Source organism: Copidosoma floridanum, unplaced genomic scaffold (assembly GCF_036245765.1).
Source record: "Copidosoma floridanum isolate Cflo_tuat_1 unplaced genomic scaffold, Cflo_Japanese_pri ptg000024l, whole genome shotgun sequence".
NCBI lineage: Eukaryota > Metazoa > Arthropoda > Insecta > Hymenoptera > Encyrtidae > Copidosoma > Copidosoma floridanum.
The window spans coordinates 5,588,563-5,611,417 of NW_028321901.1; the positions used below are offsets into that span (position 1 = coordinate 5,588,563).

The following is a 22,855-nucleotide window of genomic DNA, read 5'->3' on the forward strand; positions in this document are numbered from 1 at the left end:
TCTACCGCACAAACGTGACCCCTTCACTTTTGTTTTTATTATCCGATGTATCCCTTATCAGTCAGTGAAATAGTTAAATAATTGTTATCGTACAAAATACTGATGCCACCTAAATATCCTGCCCGCTGTACGAGCGGGAAAATGAAAGGAAAATTTGTTAAAAAGAAAGTACAGTTAAGGCTAGATAAAATATTGGCATCGGTGGCCAAAACACGAGCTATCGAGTGAATATTATTAATTCTACAATTACCATGAATGTAAAGAAAGCTTACTTTTAAAACATTTTAACTCATTTTAAATATTCGTAGGATGACACAAATGTTTCTCGTATAATCGGAAAGGCAAGGCATGTTGTTGAAATCAAAACATTGGCCTCTCAGTTGTGGTGTAAAGATTGTTCGATTCCTTTATCATTATTGAATGTGGAGGAAGAGAGAAAAATTGGGTTGGCCAGCCTATTCAGAGTCAGATGTACGAAGTGCAATATTATAAAAACAGTTCACACTAATCAACGTATCAGTGAAAGTTCGTCGACGTATGAAGTTAATGTTAAATAAGCCTTTGGTAAGGAATTGTATATAAAACATATGTACAGTAATGTTTAAAATACAAGATCTAAACGAATGTAAAAAATTTGCAGGTATGATTGATGCTGGTGTTGGAGATACGCATGTTAATACAATTTTATCAGCTGTAGACGTAACAGGTCCTGCTCCAGCCACCACAAAAAGGTGCGAAAGAATAGTTGGTCGTGCAATAGAAGAAGTGGCAGAAGAGTCGTGCATTGAAGCCATTCGATTGCAAAAATAACTTACTTTAGAGAACGAACCAGAGCAGAATTTATAAGATTTAACAACTATCCAGCAGTTGTGATTCGAATAACTTGTTTTTTTGTTTACAATTTTTGTTAGTGATTTCTGATTAATTTTTTGACAAGATAATTCATACACTCTTTTTATTCAATTTCTTATCTACCAATTTTATATTTTTATTTTTACAACTACAAATAATCAATAAACACAATTATATGTAAAAAAAATGATTTTGTATAATTAAATACAGTATTAAAAGGATAATGAATCTTATTTTAATTTTCATGCTCAACTGTTCCAATCTCTTAAATCCTCCATTTTTTGTTATGCAGTGTGAATGGGAAACCTCGAAATGATCCCGATCCTTTTCCTCCAGTTTTTTTAAAGGCCTCATATGACACCGGGTGGCAAAAACGAGGGACAGGTCAATCTTACAATAGTTTGAGTGGTAAAGGAGTTATAGGAAAACCCAAGCTTTTTTTGAAATTGATTTCCAACTAGTTTTTAAAATACAAAAATAATAATATTCAAGGTCATGGAACAGCCATCGAATTGTTTTCGCGAAGAGTGATTGCTTTTGCAGTAAGGTGCAAGGATTGTCGTCTCTGCAAGATTGGACATCCCAAAGATCATGATTGCAGAAATAATTATGAAGGGTCTGCTAAATCTATGGAAGCAGACATGGCAGTTCAAATATTTACTGACAATAATTTATTTAAACAAGAGAATGTTGAAGTAAGGACATTAATCGGTTATGATGATAGCTGCACAATAGCATCTGTTAGAATAAAAGCAAATTATGAAGTGGAGAAATGGACCGATTTTAATCATGTGAAAAAAAATTTCACCAGTCATCTGTATAGTCTAAAATTATCCCCAAGCCTCATTAGTTACTTTGGTAAAAGCTTTTCAATAGCCATTAAACAAAATAAGGGGGACGCCAAAAAAATTGCACAGGCTTTGAAAGCAATAATTCCCCATGCTTATGGTGATCACACTCTCTGTGGAGCTTGGTGCGAGGGTTATATGGATAAACAATACACCCATAAATATCTACCCAAAGAAAAGCCGTTGACAGATGCAGATTTGAAAGTAAAAGTAAGTGAGCTTATAAATCGTTACGCCTCCAACTCGCAGAAAATTTCAGAGGGTGGTTCAACTCAGGCTAACGAATCTATTAATCAAATAATTTCAACGAAGTGCCCAAAAGCCAGGCATTATGCAGCATCAGAGTCATTGACTTTTCGTGTGAGCGCTGCTATTTGCCAGAAAAATATGGGCTGTCAATATTCCAGTTCGGTTTTCCAAAAAATAGGCCTTAGACAAAGCACCGGAAGTTCCTTGTCAAAACAAAAAAAAGATGTGTTGCGACAAATAAAGTCAGTGCGTTCAAAAACTACTACGATAAAACGTAGGAGACAAACTCTCAAAAATCTACGAGCTTCTAAAAATGCATCCTATGACAGAAAAGAGGGCATCACTTATGAAAGTGGTTCTGCATCGACCAATGTTTCAAGTCTTATCCCTACTGACACAGTTTTCACGCAAGAAAAAGCCGATTTAACATCTTGCAAGATACTACTCTACGATTTGGAAACTATTGGCTTATCTCACCTAGATGATATTGTCCAAGTAAGTATACTTATGGTAATTATAGTGTATTCCAATGTACTTGAAATGGAAAACTGATTCTTTATTTCAGATTTTAGCTGCTTCGTTTGCAGAGGACAATGATTTCAACTCGTATATTATACCATCCAGGCCATTTACAAAGGCAGCAACACAGATAACAGGACTTCACATTTCGGAAGGTGAATTACACTTATACAAGCATCGTGTGACTGCTGTGTCTGCCAAGGTCGCTTGTTAAAGATTCGTAGAATATCTGCAGGGTTTCAAGTGTCCTATTATTTTACTCGCTCGTAATGGATTCTCGTACGTTATTTTCAGGCTTATAAATTATTTTTTTTATTTATATAATTAACTAAAAAATTATAATCTTTCACGAAGGTTTGATAACCCAAGACTTATCAGATTCATGCACCAATGTTCGCTGTACACAGAATTTAGCAGGTGCGTGAAAGGGTTTGCGGACTCGTTGCAAATTTTTAAATGTACTCTGCAAGACAGAAAAAAGCAGATAAGTAAATTCACTCTTGGAACTTTGTTAGGGGACTTTGTACCAGAGTACAAACCACAAGCCCTCCACAATGCTCCCGAGGATGTCCAGGCTCTGAAAAAACTTCTTCAAGTTATGTTCAAGACAGAAATTGAAATTAAACATTTTGCAAAAAGCATGTGTCAAATTAACGAGGAAAGACAATTAAAAATAACAATGGATCTCAATAAATCGACTTTATTGAGGTATAAAGATACATTATCATCAAGAATAATAAATAAACTGTCAAAGGTAAGAATCACTCATGAGGTTATGCAACAGGCTTTCGACAAAAATAAAAGAGAAGGTTTACGTGTTCTGTTTACTGAAAATGTTGAAGAGAAACCGAGAGTCACAAAAAATTCTGCAGTCATAGAAAAAGTATACAATTTCTTTGAAAAGAAATAGTACCACAAATGGCCATATTATTAAATTAAACATTATGTTGCATGAGATTTCAACTATCTTATTTATATAAGTACTTACTTTTATTATTTATGAGTTATCAATGTATTCAGAACTAAATATTGATATGCTTCTTGTTATAATTACCTTATGTACGTTTTTAACACAAAAAAAAACTCTAATTTTCATTTTCAACAAATATTAATCATAAAATAATTTTACTGATTGTCTTATTGCCATATAAGTAAGTGAGTCATTTTAAATTTGCGCGCGCGATCCGAGCGTCTGCTCGTTTACACGGCAGACATTTCGCTCTCGCTGATCAATAACTGATTACGTTTACGATTAAGTATCGTATACTATTTCCCTGATTAGCCCAAACTTTTCTTATATTATTAGAAAGCTTAAAAGTTCTTCTTTCACTACAAACTTTTTCTATTACGATCTTAAGTCTACTTTACGAGATATTACATGATATCGTAGTATGGAAAAGTAACCTACATAAGAATACATGTTAAAAGTGCATTTTTTGACTGACTTGTTTTCAAAAATTTGCCTGATAAAGGGACTTGAAATTTTAAGAGAAGATGCCTTGTAACTTTAATAACAATCCCTCCAAGTTTTCCTGTAAGTTAAAGTAAATGGGTTAGGTGAAGAACGACCTTAAGCTTTTTAATTTTGACACATAAGTCTTTTTTTCATTCAATAGTTGTTTGGACTTGACATGGAATCCTTTATTAATATTCTCTTGTTTTTCGCGCAGAATTTTATTTTGTTCCCTTTGTACTCTTCTGTCTAACGCTTGTTTTTCTTTTAATTTCTTAATATCTTCTTTTTTTTAAGTTGAACGATTAAAAAGTCAACGACTGAAGGGAGTGCAGTCAGCGAATATCTCTTTTTGGAGTTTTTTTCCTTAAATTGAGGGACTTTAAAGTATTGAATTGTATCTATAGAAGGAGCGCACTTTTATTAAAACGCTTCTGTGTTGTCGACTGCATTGTTGATTTGATCAATCATATTAGGACTACGAAGAACATTGCTAAACTCGTTAGATCGATATGAATTACTACTCTTGGTTAACAATGATAAATCTAGAATGTCTACTAAAAAATATTTACAAATGAATAATAGAATTGTGCAACAAAGAAGGCAAAACTATTAATTCAGAAATACCTTCATGATCATTAGAGAGGCTGAAATTTTTTACGGCTAAAGGAGTTTCATTTTCATCGGCACCTTGCACAGAGCTTTTTCGAATATGTTGTGATACATCAGATTGAATGTCAGTGAATCCATCAATTAAATTACGAGTTTCTTGTGTATGAAAAGCTCTATTTTCCACAATGTTTTCCTGTGTTCTTTCCGGGTTTTAAGTTCTCAATAAATTCATCTGTAGCTGGAGCCAAAAAAAGTTTAATTTTTTTTCTATAGTAAGTACAATAATTAAGTAACATTGTAAATTCATACTAATAAGATTTTCCCTACTTTTCATAATCGTTTCTTCAACTACAAATAAATTTCTGGGATTTTCATTAATAATTCCAATTTCTGCAAATTCTATGTCTGGTTCATTGCTTGAAAAGTCATTAATATTTAATGCTGTGTCAATCAAAGCTGTGTTTGTATCGTCTACAAATTCTGTATCACTCAGATTTGTTATGCTGTGAATTATCTCTGCGCTGGCTGATGATTCATTACACGAGTCGATATCACTATTACTAGTTGACACATCTAAGACCTCTGTAATTATTATTACTATTATTATTATTATTATTATTATTATTATTATTATTATTGCGATGTATAAGAAATATGCGCGTATGGGTAAACACATTGTAGTGCGATTAAGTATGTGTAACACTCTCAGCAGAGTGGGAAAGATTGTGCGTAATGTAAGGGGCGGGGACAGAGAACGGCCGTCAGAGCGAACAGACGTGTCTTATAATACGTAACGGTGAAATGTATCAAGAAGTTACTTATTAATTGCAATATACTTAATTATTATTAACAAAGTGTAAGTGTGATAATTATTGCTTCTAATCCCATTACCTATCAATACATTACAATTGGCGACGAGGATGGCGGAATCAAGAGGAACTGGAAAAAGTTAATAAAACAGTGAGTGAAAAAGAAGGCTCATGTCGGATTCACATACTGATAGTAACAAAGATAGGGATCCTGTGGATATTCAAAAAGAAAAAAAAGGTTTAAGTTGGGTGTATAAGTTAAATAAAGAGGAACTAACAGTAGAACTAGAAAATCGTGGACTAGAATTAGTAGGCAGTGAAAAGTTTGAGACACTACGTAAAATATTAGCAGAGTTGGTCAAAGAAGAATTAAGTGTAGAAGAAGAAAAAGAAAATAATAAGAACGCAGAAGCAGAGGACAAGCAGGCAGGGGTAACGAAAGAAGCATCAAGCGGTAGTGAAGAAGAAGAGGAAATGGCCGACAAGACGAAATTAGAGTTTTGTTTGAAAACCGACGATTGGGAAATTTTTACGGAGAGGCTAGAAGTTAATTTTGCAGCGAAAGATACTAAGGATGAAAAAAAGGGCATCTTATTGTTGACGAGTTTAGATGAGGAAGCGTTTATGCTAGTAAGGAATTTATGCGCACCGGAAAAACCGAGTACGAAAACTTATGAAGAGTTGAAAAAAGTTCCATCAGATTATTTAAATCTAAAGCTTTCTGAAGTTATGGAACGTTGGAAGTTCAATCAGGCAAAACAAGAACAAGGAGAAAGTGTAGCTGAATACGCAGCGAGATTAAAAAGACTGGCCTTGAACTGCAACTTTAAAGAGTTAAAAACAGCTCTTAGAGATCAACTGGTATGTGGTATCAGAGATCAGGATATAAAAGTAGAATTATTCAAAGCAGAAAACCTGACATTTGATAAAGCCTTGTCAGAATCAATGTCACGGGAAATGGCAAAGATAAACGCGTTTGAAGCATCGAGAAAATTCGAAGGCAGTTCAAATGACAAAATTTTGGCTTTGAACACTAAACAGAAAAGAAGCTACGAAAGAGATAATACAAGTAGAAGTAAAGGTAGTACTGATAGAGAAAACATAAGGAGTGAGAAAGGTATATCGTGTTATTGTTGTGGTCGAGCAAACCACAAAGCTATTGACTGTAAACATAGGACAAAATCTTGCAACTATTGTAAGAGGAAGGGACATTTGGAAGTAGAGTGTCGGAGAAAAGCGGCGAACGAAAATTCATCGGTGAAGTTCATGGGAGAGGAAGCAACGTCAAGGCAGTCAGAGGGAGAGGATGACGACGTAACATATAACTTCTTACCCCTAAAGGTATATAGCAGCGATAATAGAGTTTTAAATTGTAAGCGGTTGGGTGGTAGTGCTAAGAAAGCGGAGCCGATGTTGTTAAAATTTAAGATTGAAAATAAAGATGTAGTTTTTGAAGTTGATACGGGTATTTATGTTTCAGTGATTTCGGAGAAAACAAAGAATGAGTTATTTCAAAATTTTAAGTTGAGTAAATCAAATATTATTCTGCGCGGTTACGATGAAAATAACACATTACACCCAGTAGGTACAATGGAAAATTTAGAAGGGCAGCTAAACGGAATTACTAGGAAATTAACTTGTGTAGTGTTACCGGGAAAAGTCCGTCACTAGTAGGCCGACAATGGTTATCACAGTTCGGGCTGTGGCCACTTAAGTTTGCAAATAAGAATGGGGAGAGACAAAGCGTAATTAAGAAATCGAAAGTAGAGATAAGCGATGATTTACTGTTGGAATTTTCGAAGTTATTTAGTTCGGGACCGGGATTTAATACAAAAGGAGAGATGAAAATATACATGAAAGAGGAAGTAAAACCGATAGCTTTTAAAGCAAGGCATGTACCGTATGCGTTAAGAGAAAAAGTTGAAAAAGAACTTAATAATTTAATTGAACTAGGTCACTTAGAAAAGATAGATTCGAGCGGATGGGCGACTCCAATTGTACCAATAATAAAAAGTAACGGCAATATACGAATTTGTAGAGATTTTAAGGTTACTATAAATCCGTGTATAATCGTGAACAAGCATCTATTACCGCACATAGATGATATTTTTAGAGTTTTGCAAGGCGGAAAAGAATTTTTTCAATTAGATTTAACGCACGCATACATGCAAATACCAGTGGAAAAAGAATCGAGACACTTCTTAACAATTATAACGCATTTAGGACTGTTTAGGTACACAAAACTCCCAGAAGGAATTTCGTCAGCCCCAGGAGAATTTCAAAGAATAATAGACGCGTGTTTACAAGGTATTGAAGGAGCTGTAGCTTATATGAATAATATTTTCATAACGGGTAAAACTGATCAAGAACACATAAGAAACTTAAAATTGGTTTGTAAACGTTTAGAAGAGCATGGGTTGAAGCTAAACAGAAATAAATGCGATATAATGAAAGAGCGGATAGAAACGTTAGGATTCGTCATAGATAAGGACGGGTTGCATAAAGCTAAAACTAAGGTACAGGCAATGATAGAAGCCCCTAGGCCGGAATATATCAAACAGTTAGAGTCGTTCCTGGGTTTGATTAATTTTTATAACCGATTTTTAAAGATCAGATCTGAAAATTTAAGACCACTGTATGAGTGCGCGAATAATAGTAAATTTGAATGGACAGCAGAATGTGAAAAAGCATTTAAATGGGTAAAAGCAGAGCTTATTTCTCCCCGAGTTTTAACGCATTATGATCCACAAGAAACGGTTGTACTTGCTTGTGATGCTTCGGAATATGGTCTGTCGGCAATATTATCGCATAGGTATAAAGATGGTAGCGAGAAACCCAAAGCTTATGCATAAAAAAAAATACCAAAAAAATAAATTAATAGATCGATAATAGACAAAGAAGCTAGTGCCATTGTATTTGGATTTAAAAAATTTTATGAATTCGTTTATGGTAAGGAGATAATATTGCGCACAGACCATAAACCATTGGAGTAAATTTAAGCCCAAACAGAGGTATTCCTTTAACAATTACAAGCAGATTGCAGAGATGGGCTTATTATCTGTCCGGGTTCAAATATAAAATAGAGTACACCAAATCCAAAGATAACGGAAATCGTGATGCTTTATCGAGACTGCCAGTAGACGACGATCTAGATATTTTTGAAACTGATTTTACACCACTATATTTTATAAAAAAAGAATTAAAAGTTCTAGATTACAAAGAAGTAGAGAAAGAAACGAAAAAAGATGAGACGCTTAAGAACATATTAAAATATTGTCTACTAGGCTGGCCCGATTCGAGCAAAAATTTACCTGTAGATGAAAAAAATTTTTTTTGAAAAAAAATCTGAATTAACATTAGAAAGTAACTGCATTTTGTGAGATACCAGGATTGTGATTCCAAAAAATCTAAGAAATAAAATTTTAGATGCACTACATGCATCTCACTTGGGAGTGGTAAAAACTAAAATGTTGGCACGTTCTTATGTTTGGTGACCAGCAATAGATCGAGATATAGAATTATTAGTGAAAGAATGTAAAATTTGTCAAGAAGAAAGAAAAGAACCAGCGAAATCGCCACTAACTCCGTGGCCTTGGCCGGGAAAAGTATGGAGTAGAGTACATTGTGATTTTTTGGGACCATTTTACGGTCACATGTTTTTAGTAATAGTAGATGCGTACCCAAAATGGCCGGAGGTAGTGGATTTTGCAAAAAACACAAAGTCACACAAACTTATCGAAGTGTGTAAACAAATATTTTGCGAGGTATGGATTGCCGGTTCACTTAGTAACAGACAATGGTAGGCAATTTGCGAGTGCTGAGTTTGAAAATTTTTTGAAGAATCAAGGTATTAAGCATAGTTTTTCACCGCCATACCATCCGGCTACAAACGGAGCGGCTGAAAATTTCGTGGGAATTTTTAAAGATAAAGCTAAAAAAATTATAGAAGGGGGAGAAGCGCTCGATGACGCAATTAAGCTATTTTTATTTGATTATCGGGCAACGCCACATTGCACAACCGGTAAAAGCCCAGCTTTGCTATTTTACAAACGCGAATTAAGAACGCGATTCGATAACTTTAGACCGAATATAGGTGAAGTAGTCTTGAAAGCTCAGCAAGCGCAAATAGATGGACGTAAAGGGCAGCGAAACGAAGCGTTTACGGAAGGAGAAGAGGTGTTGATAAGAAGCTATAGCGAAGGGGGTCCGAAGCGAATAGAAGGTAAGGTTTCAAAAAAATTGTCAAAATCTACCTGCGAAGTCGAGCTCGCGTCGGGTCAGACATGCAAACGTCACGTTGATCAATTAATTAAACGACTACCTTTGCGACGTTCACCTAAATTTAAAAGGGGGAGGAATTGTGATGTATAAGGAACATGCGCGTATGGGTAAACACATTGTAGTGCGATTGAGTATGTGTAACACTCTCAGCAGAGTGGGAAAGATTGTGCGTAATGTAACGGGCGGAGACAGAGAACGGCCGTCAGAGTGAACAGACGTGTCTTATAATACGTAACGGTGAAATGTATCAAGAAGTTACTTATTAATTGCAATATACTTAATTATTATTAACAAAGTGTAAGTGTGATAATTATTGCTTCTAATCCCATTACCTATCAATACATTACAATTATTATTATTATTTTGATTATAACTTTTATTATTATTATTATTATTATTACTATTTTTATGACTGATGTTTTGTGAAAAAACTAATTGCTTACCATTTGATTTCAAAAGTATCATCCACATTTCAAATTGAGGTTTTCAAGTTGGATCACCAGTCCTCTTGCTTACAATTTTTAAAGGAGTCCAAAATAGAGTCAGATAAAATATTTTTTTCAAAGAAATCAAGTGCTTCAGACTTTTTATTTGACTCAGCTATAGATCCATTATTACTGTTTCTTTGTATTTATTTAAAACATTGTAGTTTACTGCTTCTTTGTGAAAGGGATGAAGTCCACAAGCCTTGAATCCATTTTGAATAGTCGATCAAAAATCTGTACTATCCAATGCCAATTGTAATACTGGTGCGAACGTGTGTTTTTTGAAATCGACTATGGCATGTTCTAATTTACATTTTCTAACAGTATCCTTGTACATATCCATCAACGGGTGAAATAATGCCACATCTAGAGGCTGTATAATGTGTGTGGCATCACGGTACAGTGCTATGAGCTCAATTTTATTTTCTTGACACAGTTTCATAAAAAGTAAGGAATGATGTAATACGTGCCTGTGACATCCCATGTCATGTACTTAATATTCATTACTTCAAAACATAGAGTTTCGTTTTTAAATTATAAAAAGCAAAAGCTCAGTGATCTCGAACCATCGAGCGGTATACCTGATTCTGCGATCACGTGACATATAACTTACTTCTTTTGCAACAAGCTACCATCGCAAAACTCGAACTACGCATGCAACCTCAAACAATCTTATAAAACGCTCATCTTAAAAAATCAATTCGCACAAGTACACCAGATAGTGTGATTAATCTACAACTTCAACATTCTTCACTGCGGATGTAAACAAGAAATATCATACACAATTTCGACAGCAACTTGTACTTAATGTAAAATGCGAGAGATCAGCAGTTTTAACCATCATTTACTGTGAAATTATTGCACCACGACTGTGCTCGTGTCAGTCGAGGGTAATTAGGTTAAGCTCTGATTGGTCGTTCGGACCCACAACTTGACACGTCCTCCTTAAACGCAAGAGTATAAAAACTCCTTGCACTTAACAATATTCGCCTTTTCTCTTTCATCAAGTGCTCCAAAGTAACTATAAAGGTTGGAGATAGAGTTCTGTTGCGTCTTTTAAACGGATGTAAGACTTAGTTCGGTAATTAAGCTACGTGGTAAAAGCGTGCATTTCAAGCCAATGTAAGACTTAGTTCGGTGACTAAGCTGTGTGAGAAAAGCTCGAGTAAACCAAGCCACTGTAAACACGCCTAAAAAGTGAATCAAGGAGGAACGAGAAAGAAAGGACCGTCGACTTGGGTTCCGATGTTATAAGCAAAAGCCTAATTATTGTCATCGCCACGAGTGCTCTCATGTAGGATTAGGAATATTGTTGCGGTCAACCTTGTAAGATCTTGCGACCGCGTGCGCGCAAGCAGTGGCTAACCAACGATCATAGAAGTAAGTTAAGGAGGCTTGGGCGTTTGGTGTCGTATCTATTGAGGGGCCCCTGTGGGGTACTTGTCATACAAATGATTCTTTGTAATATTTTTTTTATAACCATTTCGATTATACACATATGTGAACAAAATAGCAATAAAACGCGGAAAAGTCATTCGGAAAATCGATATTAAAAAATTTATTAGTTTTCCCAAGGTACCTTGTGTAAAGATGACGGCCCTGCCACGATAAAGCTGACAACACTGTACTCTCTTGCTCTCATCTGCTATTATATACCTATACTTGTGTTAGACTTAAATTTTCATGCTTGTATGTTTATGAATGTACAGCGCATGCGCACTTACAGTACCTGAACAAAACAATTCTCATGTTCGATGTTTTCCTCGCTATTTTCTCAAAATTTAACGTGTTGATCCTATTCTTTTTTTTAAATAATAGATTCTTTATACTTTCAAGTACATGTACCAATTTAATGTGTGGGCCCACAGCTTTTTATTGCGGTACGGTAGTCTATTGAATTTCGGGTTCCGTAAGGTTGCGTGTTAAAATGACGAATTTTCACAAGCGATTTTCTCGAAAATAAATGTGTTGACCTACCTATTTTGTTTTCCTAAAAAAATCTAGCAAACTTTATCTATATAATCTCTGAATTTCAGACCTAGCCAGCATTTAATTCAAAATCGCCCAAGCCTCCTTAAGTCAAGGAAACTATAAATTGTATAACATTGTAAATGCGAATCTGAAACTTTATTATTTACACCATTTGTAAAATTAACTATTTCTGGCTTTTCGAAATTTATTTAATCATCAAATAAGACATAACTTGGTTGTTGATTAAATTAATTTTTTTAATTCAAAAACATTCCACTTACTAAATTATATAAAACATTTTAAGATTCCATAATTCTATTAGATTGACACATAATTCTTACCTTAATGAATAATTTGAATATCGAGGAAAAATAAAATAGACACTGTATGACAAGTACCTTTACAAGGACGTGAGATATAAAGACGAATGAAATACGCTACTACCGAATGACATAAGACATGAACTCTAACAGTAAGTCAACGCCAGTTCAGCGTACACTACTCCATACATATCGCTCGGTGAAACCTAACACCACAACGCCGAGTCGACGATTTCAAAGAAAAGGATACTGTAAGTAAAAACAAATAAGACCTTTGCACCGATGGCTGGTTCCTGACAAACAAAAATTAAATATATTTGTTTCTAAAACGAATGTACGAGTTCCGCTCTTCACTTATAAAAATTCGAACGTAACATGCCCATCAACATACAGCAGTACTAGCAAACTATATTTTACTATCGTGAAACCATGGAAGAAAAATGTTTTGGACGGAATTATAAAAAGTTTCAGCCTGCATCCATCCAGAAACAGTGTGTCCAACTGCCCATCCTTTGGGTATATTCAGTAAAATTTATTTTCGAGGATTAGTTATGCAATCAAATAATATTAATGGTGGCAGAATTTTTCCATTGGCAGAAGCTATAAAAAAAAATGTTAAACTAGTTTTTTCACTACTTGATACTTTTTTTTTCAGCTTCTTGGCAACATCGGCATCAGGAGTCGATTTCAGCCAAATACTACTTGATACTATTTGGTAAACAGACTTTGCTCCTTTTTTTGTCAACACACAATTATCTTTGGGAACTAATGCAAACGCAGACTCGTCTAAATTAAAAATGTGACTTGGTTCAATAGCCAGTAACTCTTTTTTTAAGGTGTTCTTTGATGTAGTCGAACCACTGCCGAACATCTTCTTCGCTCACCGATGCTCTAGTTAAAGTTAAATTTTGAGCTATTCGCTGACTCAAATCAGGATGTCTTTTTATAAGCGACGAATACCAAACCTGGTCTGTTATTTTTAAAAATCGTGGTTTTCTTGGTGTATGTCAAATATTTTTGAACACAGTCCAATAGGTGAGTCTTTGTAACTGGAAACCTTTTTTCAGCATTATAAATAATCCAGTGCATAATTTCATTTCCCTCTTGAGTACTTAATACCGTTAATGGTCCCTTTCGGCATTCTTCCGGTGAATAATTTTTTAGTTTAACGTGCAAAGGGGTTTTGGGGATACCGTGATGATAAGCAGCTTCTCTTTTAGTGAGTCCATTTTCAAGAGCATCCAAAGCTTCTTTCAATGTCTCTAGACTATATTGTTTATCTTTGCACTTTTTTTTCCTTTTCTTCTTAACATGTAAAGAGCTTGAAGCAAGTTTTTTAAGCTGTTTGCCCCTTAAATCACTCTGCGATATCTTTTTAGTCTTTATGTTGGAAAAAGCCAATTTTCGTTATGCTCTGTAATTTACAAAAATATTCGTTGAACAAACAAAGAATTACTTCATTGTTGACAAACGTAATTATTTATAGGTTATATTTTTCATTGACTTACTGTAAGCACACTTCAGATTTTTCAAAATCACCGTCCCACCAATTTCACATAAACAATATTTCCTTGACCTAACTTGATTGAAATTTGCCCAGAAATCTTTTTTTTTTGTTAATTAGCCACAGTTAGTATAAATAAGTAAAATGACTAAGCCCGTGTCCTACTACTGAATCCACTGGAGAGCTAAAGAAGGACGAAGAATGGCCTCTGTCCTACTTTAAGAGACAACGCTTAAAATGATCTGGTATACTGGGACAAGTAATAAAAAAAAAAAATTTGAATTTACTCACAAGATGTATTATTTTGCTCGTCCATATGGTTACATTTTGTGGGCACATTTATTTTATATACCTTACATTCAACTTACATCATTTTTAGCCAAAAACTTGCTTGCTCATTTTCATGAAAATATATGATTTATGCCAATAGCTCGTGGTGTTCAGTACGTGATACATTATACTTATTTGAATTTTTCTAGTAAATACCATGCAAAGTGGATTTGTTATACTTTTTTTCTAAGATAATGGCCAATCTGCAGATACTATTTTGATATTGATCCATATTATTTTATAGTTTATAATAGCTGTAATTTATTTGTGTCCTACTACTAGTCCTTATTTTGATTGTGTCCTACTATGGGGTCTTTTACCTTACGTTTTTTGATAAAATTAAGTTTTAATTAATGAATGCTTTTTTTATGTAGAAGAAAAATCTAGGTAAGGTAGCTGATATGAAAAATAATACATTTTCAAAGTTTGGCAAAAGGTGGATAGTGATAATTCAAAAAAATCAAGGTAGTATCAGCAATGGCCTAGAAAGCGTGAATTTTCAAATATAATTAAAATTAGAAATAAAAATTTACGTAGTAATTGATAAAAGTAACAGGAAACTTTGTGCTAAACAATTAAAATAATTGTTTTCATTGTTTCAACAGCATAATAATGTTTTTCATGAAGGTTTCTTAGTGTAAGAATATGCTATGAAATTAATTAGTAACAAAAACCAAAAGAAACAATCATAATTATTACTAATATATAATAATGTCAACTATTATGACTGCGTATTTATGTGCATTCTTCGTTGAAATCCAACTTCACATGAACATGCTAAAAGCTGGTAGTTACCAGCAGTAAATTTTATTGGAATGTAAAAGCTGTGGCGACCTTTGACTTCCAGTTCACAGTACATAGTGAGAAAATTATGCAACCTAACCGTGTGAACAGTTGTAAATACAGTGATTTGTCAAACTGAAACTTTATTTGATGGAAGTAAAATATTTTTGATTTCCAAAATTAGTTGCAGGCAATAGTTAAAAGGATATTAAAAATCCTTTCTTGAATGATGTGGTGAAAGTGTATTATTTTGGTTACCCTTCTAACCTTATGACTCATAGTAGAGTACAGTATTTAAAAATGGTGTGTATTTTAATTTAAATCATACTAAATTTAAGGGTTTTTTTAACAGGCGTTTTTTCAAAAGGCATTTAAAATTAGACATGGTACTCCATAGTATGACAATTAAAACTATTAGAATGTAATTGCAAATTTTATTATAATAGCTTTTTTTGAAAAGTATACATAAATTGATCACAGAATCGTTTATTTTTATTTCAGATCGATTCCGATGACACCAGCGGTGAAATTGAATTTGAATAAAGAAGATCGCTTGTTGTCTTATCCTAAATTTCATAAATGATTACTATCTAAGAGACTCTTCCTTAGTATAAGAAATCATTCAGAAGGATATTTCAGTACTAAATAATTTGTGCTTGGGAAAAAGCTTTAATTAAAACTGATATTTTTAACAAAATTTACATCCTCTTCAAAGTATGAAATTGTTCGAAGATTATTAAGTTGTGATGAACGTATTTTATATAGTAACAATAAATAGTTTTGTTTATGATTATTGTTTTTTTTCTTAACTTGAAATCTTTGAACATTTGCTTGGCCTTCAATGTATATGGATTTATAAATCCTACCCAAAACTTCTTCGAACCCATACATTCCTTTAGTTTATATTTATAAGAGATTATAATAAAATATTTTTTATGATTTCACTTTACGATTAAAAACTTATTTTTATGAATAATTAATTTTGTTTTTGATAGCTGCAAAGACTTTTCAACTTTTTTTTCGAATCGGAACAATAAACTATCATACTCCAAATTGTGATGTGGTAGCTAAAGCTATCACGCCACTATACCTTTTTGTTTTTGGCGAGTCATTGGCGGTTACCGAGTCCTATTATAGTATATATATTCTTTATTTATATCCTTATGACACATTACTTAATGCGTGTTTTCGGAGTTGCGGACAACGATCCCAGAGAAGAGAGAAGGATAAAAGACACTGAAAGAAGTGAAATGTGTGTAAAATATGATTAAAAGAGTGTGTGTGTAAAAGGGAGAAGGAGAATATAGAGAAGCTCGTGATACATCTCGAACGTACTGAGAGCTAAATCGTCGCATCGAGGACTTAGTTTTTGAAACCTCCAACTATTTGCCAGTTTTTAGGAGCGCTGGAGGTTCTTCAAATGCAATGGGAGAGGTGCGTGCACCTATGCAGGCCTACTGCATAGCGAAAACAGTATGGTACGAGGCATCAGACAAACCAGAATGTAGAGATCATAGATAAAGAATTACAGGTAAAGTGACAGGTAATATAGGAGAGAACAGCAATGATTAAGAAAAGTGGTTAATAGTAAAAAGAGATTAGTGATTAAGGTAATTCAAAACAGGCTAGTGTAGTCAGTGAGAAAAAAGCATAGCCGCCACTAAAAGAATCGTCTTAAGCTAGCCATGCAACTGAGCCATCACTGAGACGAGAATGAGTTCCAGCTAGTGCAGTGTGACCAAGAGGATAGTGAAAAGGTAAGTGTGGTGCATAGGAGGGATTTATACGGGTATAAAGTGGTCAGGGCGATCCGGACAAGCAAGTACGTGTGTGGGTGCGCATGCGCAATTCGAAGGTGGAATATGGGGGATTCTAAGAAGTGTAAGCATGTGTGGATGTGAGCACGAGAGTAGTTGCGAGGGCTTAAGTCGGGGCATCACCAAAATCCTTGGTAGTGGTAAAGTCGCGGATGATGATGATGACAGGTACAGAGGAGGTATATGAAATCGTGTGTATACGTATGTGAGCTAGGTTTAGCTTCACAACAGACGAGTGAGGGAGTTTTGCGGTGAAGGTGACTTGGAGAAAAACTTACCCGAAGAAATCTACCGTAAGAAGAATGTGTCAATGTATAAGTATACATACATATTAATAGAATATGACTTTTGCAGAAATTACATGCTTCAAGGATCTATACGTATAATACAAAAAAATTATGCCGACTGTCTGCATAATTAGAATTTCGTATAAAAAAATATATTTAATCCGTCTTGTATAATTTAAAAAATAATCGACACGTATTTTTTCTTTTTCCTTGCATATAAAAATTTAAAAAGATATAGTTACATATAAATATTTCACAACAGCGTAAGAAAAAAATGAGCCCAGAAGCATAAAAAATAATTTAATACTTCTGAAGATACAACGTTTCAAAAAAAGTATTGAACATACGTATAACCTCAAATATCGTAGAAACGGTTACATAAAATTTCCTAAAAATTTAGCTTTGTCTACAGAATTCCAAAACAAAGTATTCCTGAAAGTTTCAAGAAAAAATATTTTTTTTACTCAAGTTACTGTAAAAATCCAAATAACTGTTTTTTACGTACGCCTCCATGACGTCACATACATAAGGAGTATATCTATAGCTATAAAAAATAGAAAATCGAAAAAATCGTCAAAGGGATACATCTTGTAAGGTTTTGAATTTAAACCAGTGGACAGTGGGTACTTGGGTACCGAACTAATAAGTTATACTTCTATAAAGTTATATGGTAGATAATATAATTATAAATTTATACACACCTCCTATGAAAGGATATTGTGTACGAAGGTGGTGCTATTATCGTTGAAACGAGTATACCTACGTTAGTTGGGTGTGGTGTCAATAAATATTTTAATATTAAATAACTTAACAATTATTAACAATATATTATATCACAATACAATATAAACAATATGGAGGCTGGCCAGTACAAGACTATGAACTTTCATCGAATCTTCCGATGGTTTCAAAACAACTTTCTGAAAAAATAAAAAATACCCTTAAAAAGTAGCAGATCTTGAACTGTATTCTTTTTCACATGTTTAATTTTAAAAACTTGCGATTTAACATGTAACCTTATAGAAAAATCACTTGAAATTACATTTATGAGATCTGTATTAACCTCCCAATTTCCGTTCGTATAAAAACTTACTATTAAATAAACTTGTTTAATTTCCAAATAGATCTATGATTTTTTTTTTCTTAATAGCACAAAAAAAGGTGTTAAGTACGCGTAAAAGCGTGTATGTAAGTACATCCATATGAAAAAAATAATTTTCAGCGTTGCGGCATAAATTTGCGCTTCTCCCACCTCTCTGAATTTTGAGCTGAACTTTTGCCCTACTAACTATGTGATAAACGTCCCTAAGTCGAAAAATCACCTCAATCATAAAGTAAAAATTTTGAAAGAAGGAAATGCAATAAAAACCAATTATCGTATTTATACAGTACAAAATTTAAAAAAAATGTGAAAAAATTATAAAAATAATTGCTAGTTTATTTTAAAAGTTACAAATTAATTTTTAGTAAATAAATATTTATTATTAGATAATATGAAAGCTACTAATTTGGTAACTTTTGAAACATGTACCCCAAAAAATATATTTTATGAAATAAATTATCTATTGATTTAATATATAATCTAACCAAATAAATTAATACCCACCAAATAACGATTCACATTAAAAATAAGTAACAAACTGTACGATAACGCGAAGTAATCAAATTTTTTATATTAGGGCCGCTCATAGCAGAGTGGATAAAGGTCTGGGCTAGCATGCAAGAAGTCGGGGGTTCAAATCTTCAAATCTTATTGGAAACTGTTTCTGGTGATATGGTGTTGTGTGGTGTACAGGGGACCGGAAGTACGTCAGCAGGGGTGGGGCAAAGGAAGGAGAATCAAGCAAAATCTCCTTCGTTACACTTTTTCTTAAGGTCAAAAATATGAAATCGTTGATTTACTATGTAGGGCAGAACGTGCCTATAGAAGTATAACTTAAAAAAAAAACGTGACGATTATTTTTCAAAATCATGTATGATGGACCCAATTAAATTTTTCATGCAAACTGCTAATTCTGATGTTGTCAACAGATATGGGTAATTCCACCGTAACTGTCTCAGACTCAGTCTAAAATTTTTGGTTTTTTGAATTGAACTTTATAAATATTTTATGGCTAATTATTGCTTGTTAGTACAAAAAAAACAATTGTCTACAATGAATTTGCTACAAACTATTTGTGTCAAAACTTATACAGCTTTTATGATTTTAGGTGGGGGTCGGAACTGACCTATTTGTAAAAAATACTTATAATTCGTTTTTTAACTGTAAAAATCTCGAAAAAAATTTGTATGGATATATTTTAACATGTTGATACTAATAAAATAATTTTTGAATGGTTTATTGGCTTTTCCATAGTTAAAACTTAATATTTTAAAGTTTCAAATTAAAATATAAAGACTTCAACTACATAGGAATTATTTAATTTTTACTACCACAAATATTAATTTTTTTAACAATAACTTATAAAAAAAACTGTTTTTTATCATTAATTCTAGTAATAGTTGACATTTTATACAAATATGATGAGTATTTTAACATTTGAACACATTATTTTCGTCAACTATTAATTTGTTCCTATACTAAATCAGTTATTTGACTTAAAAGTACAGTTTGCTAAGATATTTGGTAAAAAAGACTTATTTACTCAATAAATATAGTCAGCTTCGATCTTAAAGGCTTTGGGTAATCTGCTATTCCACCTCAAATTCAATGCATTCAAATCACTGACTATTTTATTTAAATTTTCCAATGTATCATCATCCTGATTTTTTGGTTCTTCATTGAACACTGTTACCGAGCCACATACAAAAAATGTCTCAAAACTATGTAATTAATAAATATTGATGCAAAGTTGAATGTCCAATGACTCTAGACCTAAAAATGTATAGAAACTTAACTACAATTGATTATCAATTTCAGGGGGTCGGAATTGACAGGGTTAGAACTGACATTTCGAGCTTTAAAGCTCTCGGATGGTCCGCGAACGAGATACACTGACTTTTCCGCTTATACAGTATCTGTCATCGCCAAATACTCTAAGACAGTACAGTTTACGTACCTGTTCAAGTAAACCTAGTGGTTGCTTTAGGGGAGGGTTGGAACTGACCAAAATATTTGTACACACGAAAAACAAGAAATAATTCACTCGTCAGTCCCGGTGATTTTAATTTTTAGCGGCATTGGCCAGTGCACTTTTTAAGTAATAGTATGTTATTTGAAAAATTACCGTGAAGGGGCGTTACAGAACTAAACTTAGCGTTTTACAAAGCTATTTCTATTCTGATCATAATATTCACATAAATCGAGGGACAAAAATAATGCATCATACGTTCTTACTTATTTGCCAAGAGCATGTGTAATTTCAGTATACATATGATTGATTATAATTAAAGTTTAAAATCTAGGTTCCAAAATTTCGGAAAAAAGCTTTATTTCGGTATGCGAGAGTCTTTTGTTTCAAAAGTTGAGTTTTGGACAGGGGTCGGAACTGACATTTTGAGGTGATGTTTGCAATTTTCTTTGTAAAAGGAACAAGAAATCGATTGCATCTGTAATTAATCAAGAATTCATATTATTTAACATGTCTTGGCACTGCAAGCATAATTAATTTTAGTTTCAAAACGTCGTACGAGCTCTGGACACGATTTGAGCCAGTTATAGCGGAATCACCCAAATACAATTCCAATACATACTTGTCTGCATTAGTCCTGATTCGTTTATATACATATTAAATATTATATAGTGACTTTAAAAAGTCATTCCACACAACCCTCCCTCCACCCGACCTTGGCCCCACTCTAAATAATGTAAAATTCTAACAGTTTCTACGTTATTTTCATTGGGTTTAATTTTTGGTTAGTCCTCCTCTACCCCCTTATCCCCTGTTCAATTTAAGTAAACCCCCAGCCCCTCCTACACCCCCTTCAGGCCACCTCTAAATGAGGTAAAATTCTATTAGGTCTTACCTCATTTTATTTAGCTTAAATTTTTACTTAACCCCTCCGGCCTTTCTCCACCCTTCCGCCATATTTTGTAACTCTATAACAGTAAAACCCAACACAATTTAAAAGATATTTCTCCTGCCACCTTTTAGCCGCATCTCTGAGGTAAAATTATATCGGTTTTCATTTTATTTTTAGTTGTACTACGTTTTGCACTGACCCCTTCAGCACTCTTTACAGTTTTAAGAAAGCTCGTAAATGCCCTTACAATTTCTAAATATATATAATCATAACAAGGTTATGAATAAAATTACACATATTTCATTGTATGTGTGTGAATATATATATATATATATAAATTCTATGATTATAATATAGCTTTGTGGGTATAGAAAAATGAAATAAAGAGTAAACATTTTCATTGGAATTATTTGTCCCCTAATTTTGAGCTGGTACAGTTAAAATTCTTAAAAATTAATGAAAACTTTGAACATTTCAGTACAGTTTTGTTAAAATTAATTGTTTCATTATTTTCCAAATAACGCTTGGACTATAAAAGATTACAGAGCAAGCGGTACGGCTGTACGGCTACGACGGCACGCGCTGCTTAACGAAAAACTCTTTGTATTCATTGGTTAAATACTGACCATCAAGAAAGAATCCCTATTTTTTTATCATCTATACCACAAAGATTTTGATTTAAAAAAAAAAAGTAATTACAATAACGTTGTATTAACAAAAAATAAAATTTCATATGGTATTTGAATTGAAAATCAACACCGCTAACGCATCCAAAGTTAATTTGCCGGGCGCAAATCGATAGATTTTTTCAAGATCTACAACTTCCTCTTTTTTACATTGGAGATTAATTTTTCGTTAAAAAAAAAAAAAAGGAAAAAATACGTTTTTGTGCCTTCTCCAAATTCCTTAGATTCATTTTGACATTAATTTGTGGTAAAAATAAAATGCTACATTTTTTGGATTGTGTTTTTTTACATTAATGTATTTTGTATTTTCTGATAACAATTACGTAAAATTTCTCATTCGGCCGTCACTCGTAGTAGGTTGATTGGAGCACTTATGTTTTATTTAAAGACGACTACACTGGCTATAGCTATGTGTATTTTCTAAAATATAAACCTGATGCAGTTAAATAGCGTGAAATGAATTTCTTGTACTACCTTATACTCACTCTGCCTACACAGTGTCTCACATGTAATTCGTTTGCTCCATGTATGCAGTACGTTAATACGAAAATAATAAGAGCCCTATAGCGAGCAAATATAGGTGATTAGCAATTTAAATAATTTTTAGTATTATTTATTAACAATCGGTCCCCTCGGCTTCACCCACGATTCACTAAGTACAGCACCGTAGTGTGTTGACACGCAATTGTAATGAAAAAAGCTTGTGTTTGAAATCCATGCAGTTTTGGTTAAATGATAAGCTATTAAAATTTTTGAATAACATAATAATTCTGAAAAGTACCGTGCATTCTTCACGAAATAAAATAGTTAAGCGGCCGTTGATTTGCACTTTTTTACCTTATAATGAATAGAAAGAGCTGTTTGTTTCAACTGTAAGGATTAAAAACTGATAAAAAATTTGTAATTAAAATTTTTTTCATTTATAATAAAAAACTTAACCACCAGAGCAACAAAATCCTGAAGCCTTATCTCTCGCCACAATGAATACAAATACATGTTATTCCATCTTTTCGTTAAAATGATCAGCTGATCTCTCAATGAATAGATTTTTTATTCGTCTAATTTGACGCTGCTCTTTTAATCTTA

At 33.3% G+C, this 22,855-nt stretch overlaps 1 protein-coding gene across 1 annotated transcript in view; it reads left to right on the top strand.

Annotated features, from left to right (window-relative positions):
* The window catches only part of p115 (general vesicular transport factor p115), a 382,166-nt gene extending 366,367 nt beyond the window's left edge, over positions 1–15,799 (top strand). The window contains exon 14 of the mRNA XM_089595028.1: positions 15,518–15,799. Coding sequence (XP_089451154.1) covers positions 15,518–15,559 — 42 coding nt within the window. The 3' untranslated portion in view covers positions 15,560–15,799. The remainder of the gene's footprint in view (positions 1–15,517) is intronic.
* The last annotated feature ends 7,056 nt before the right edge of the window (positions 15,800–22,855 follow it).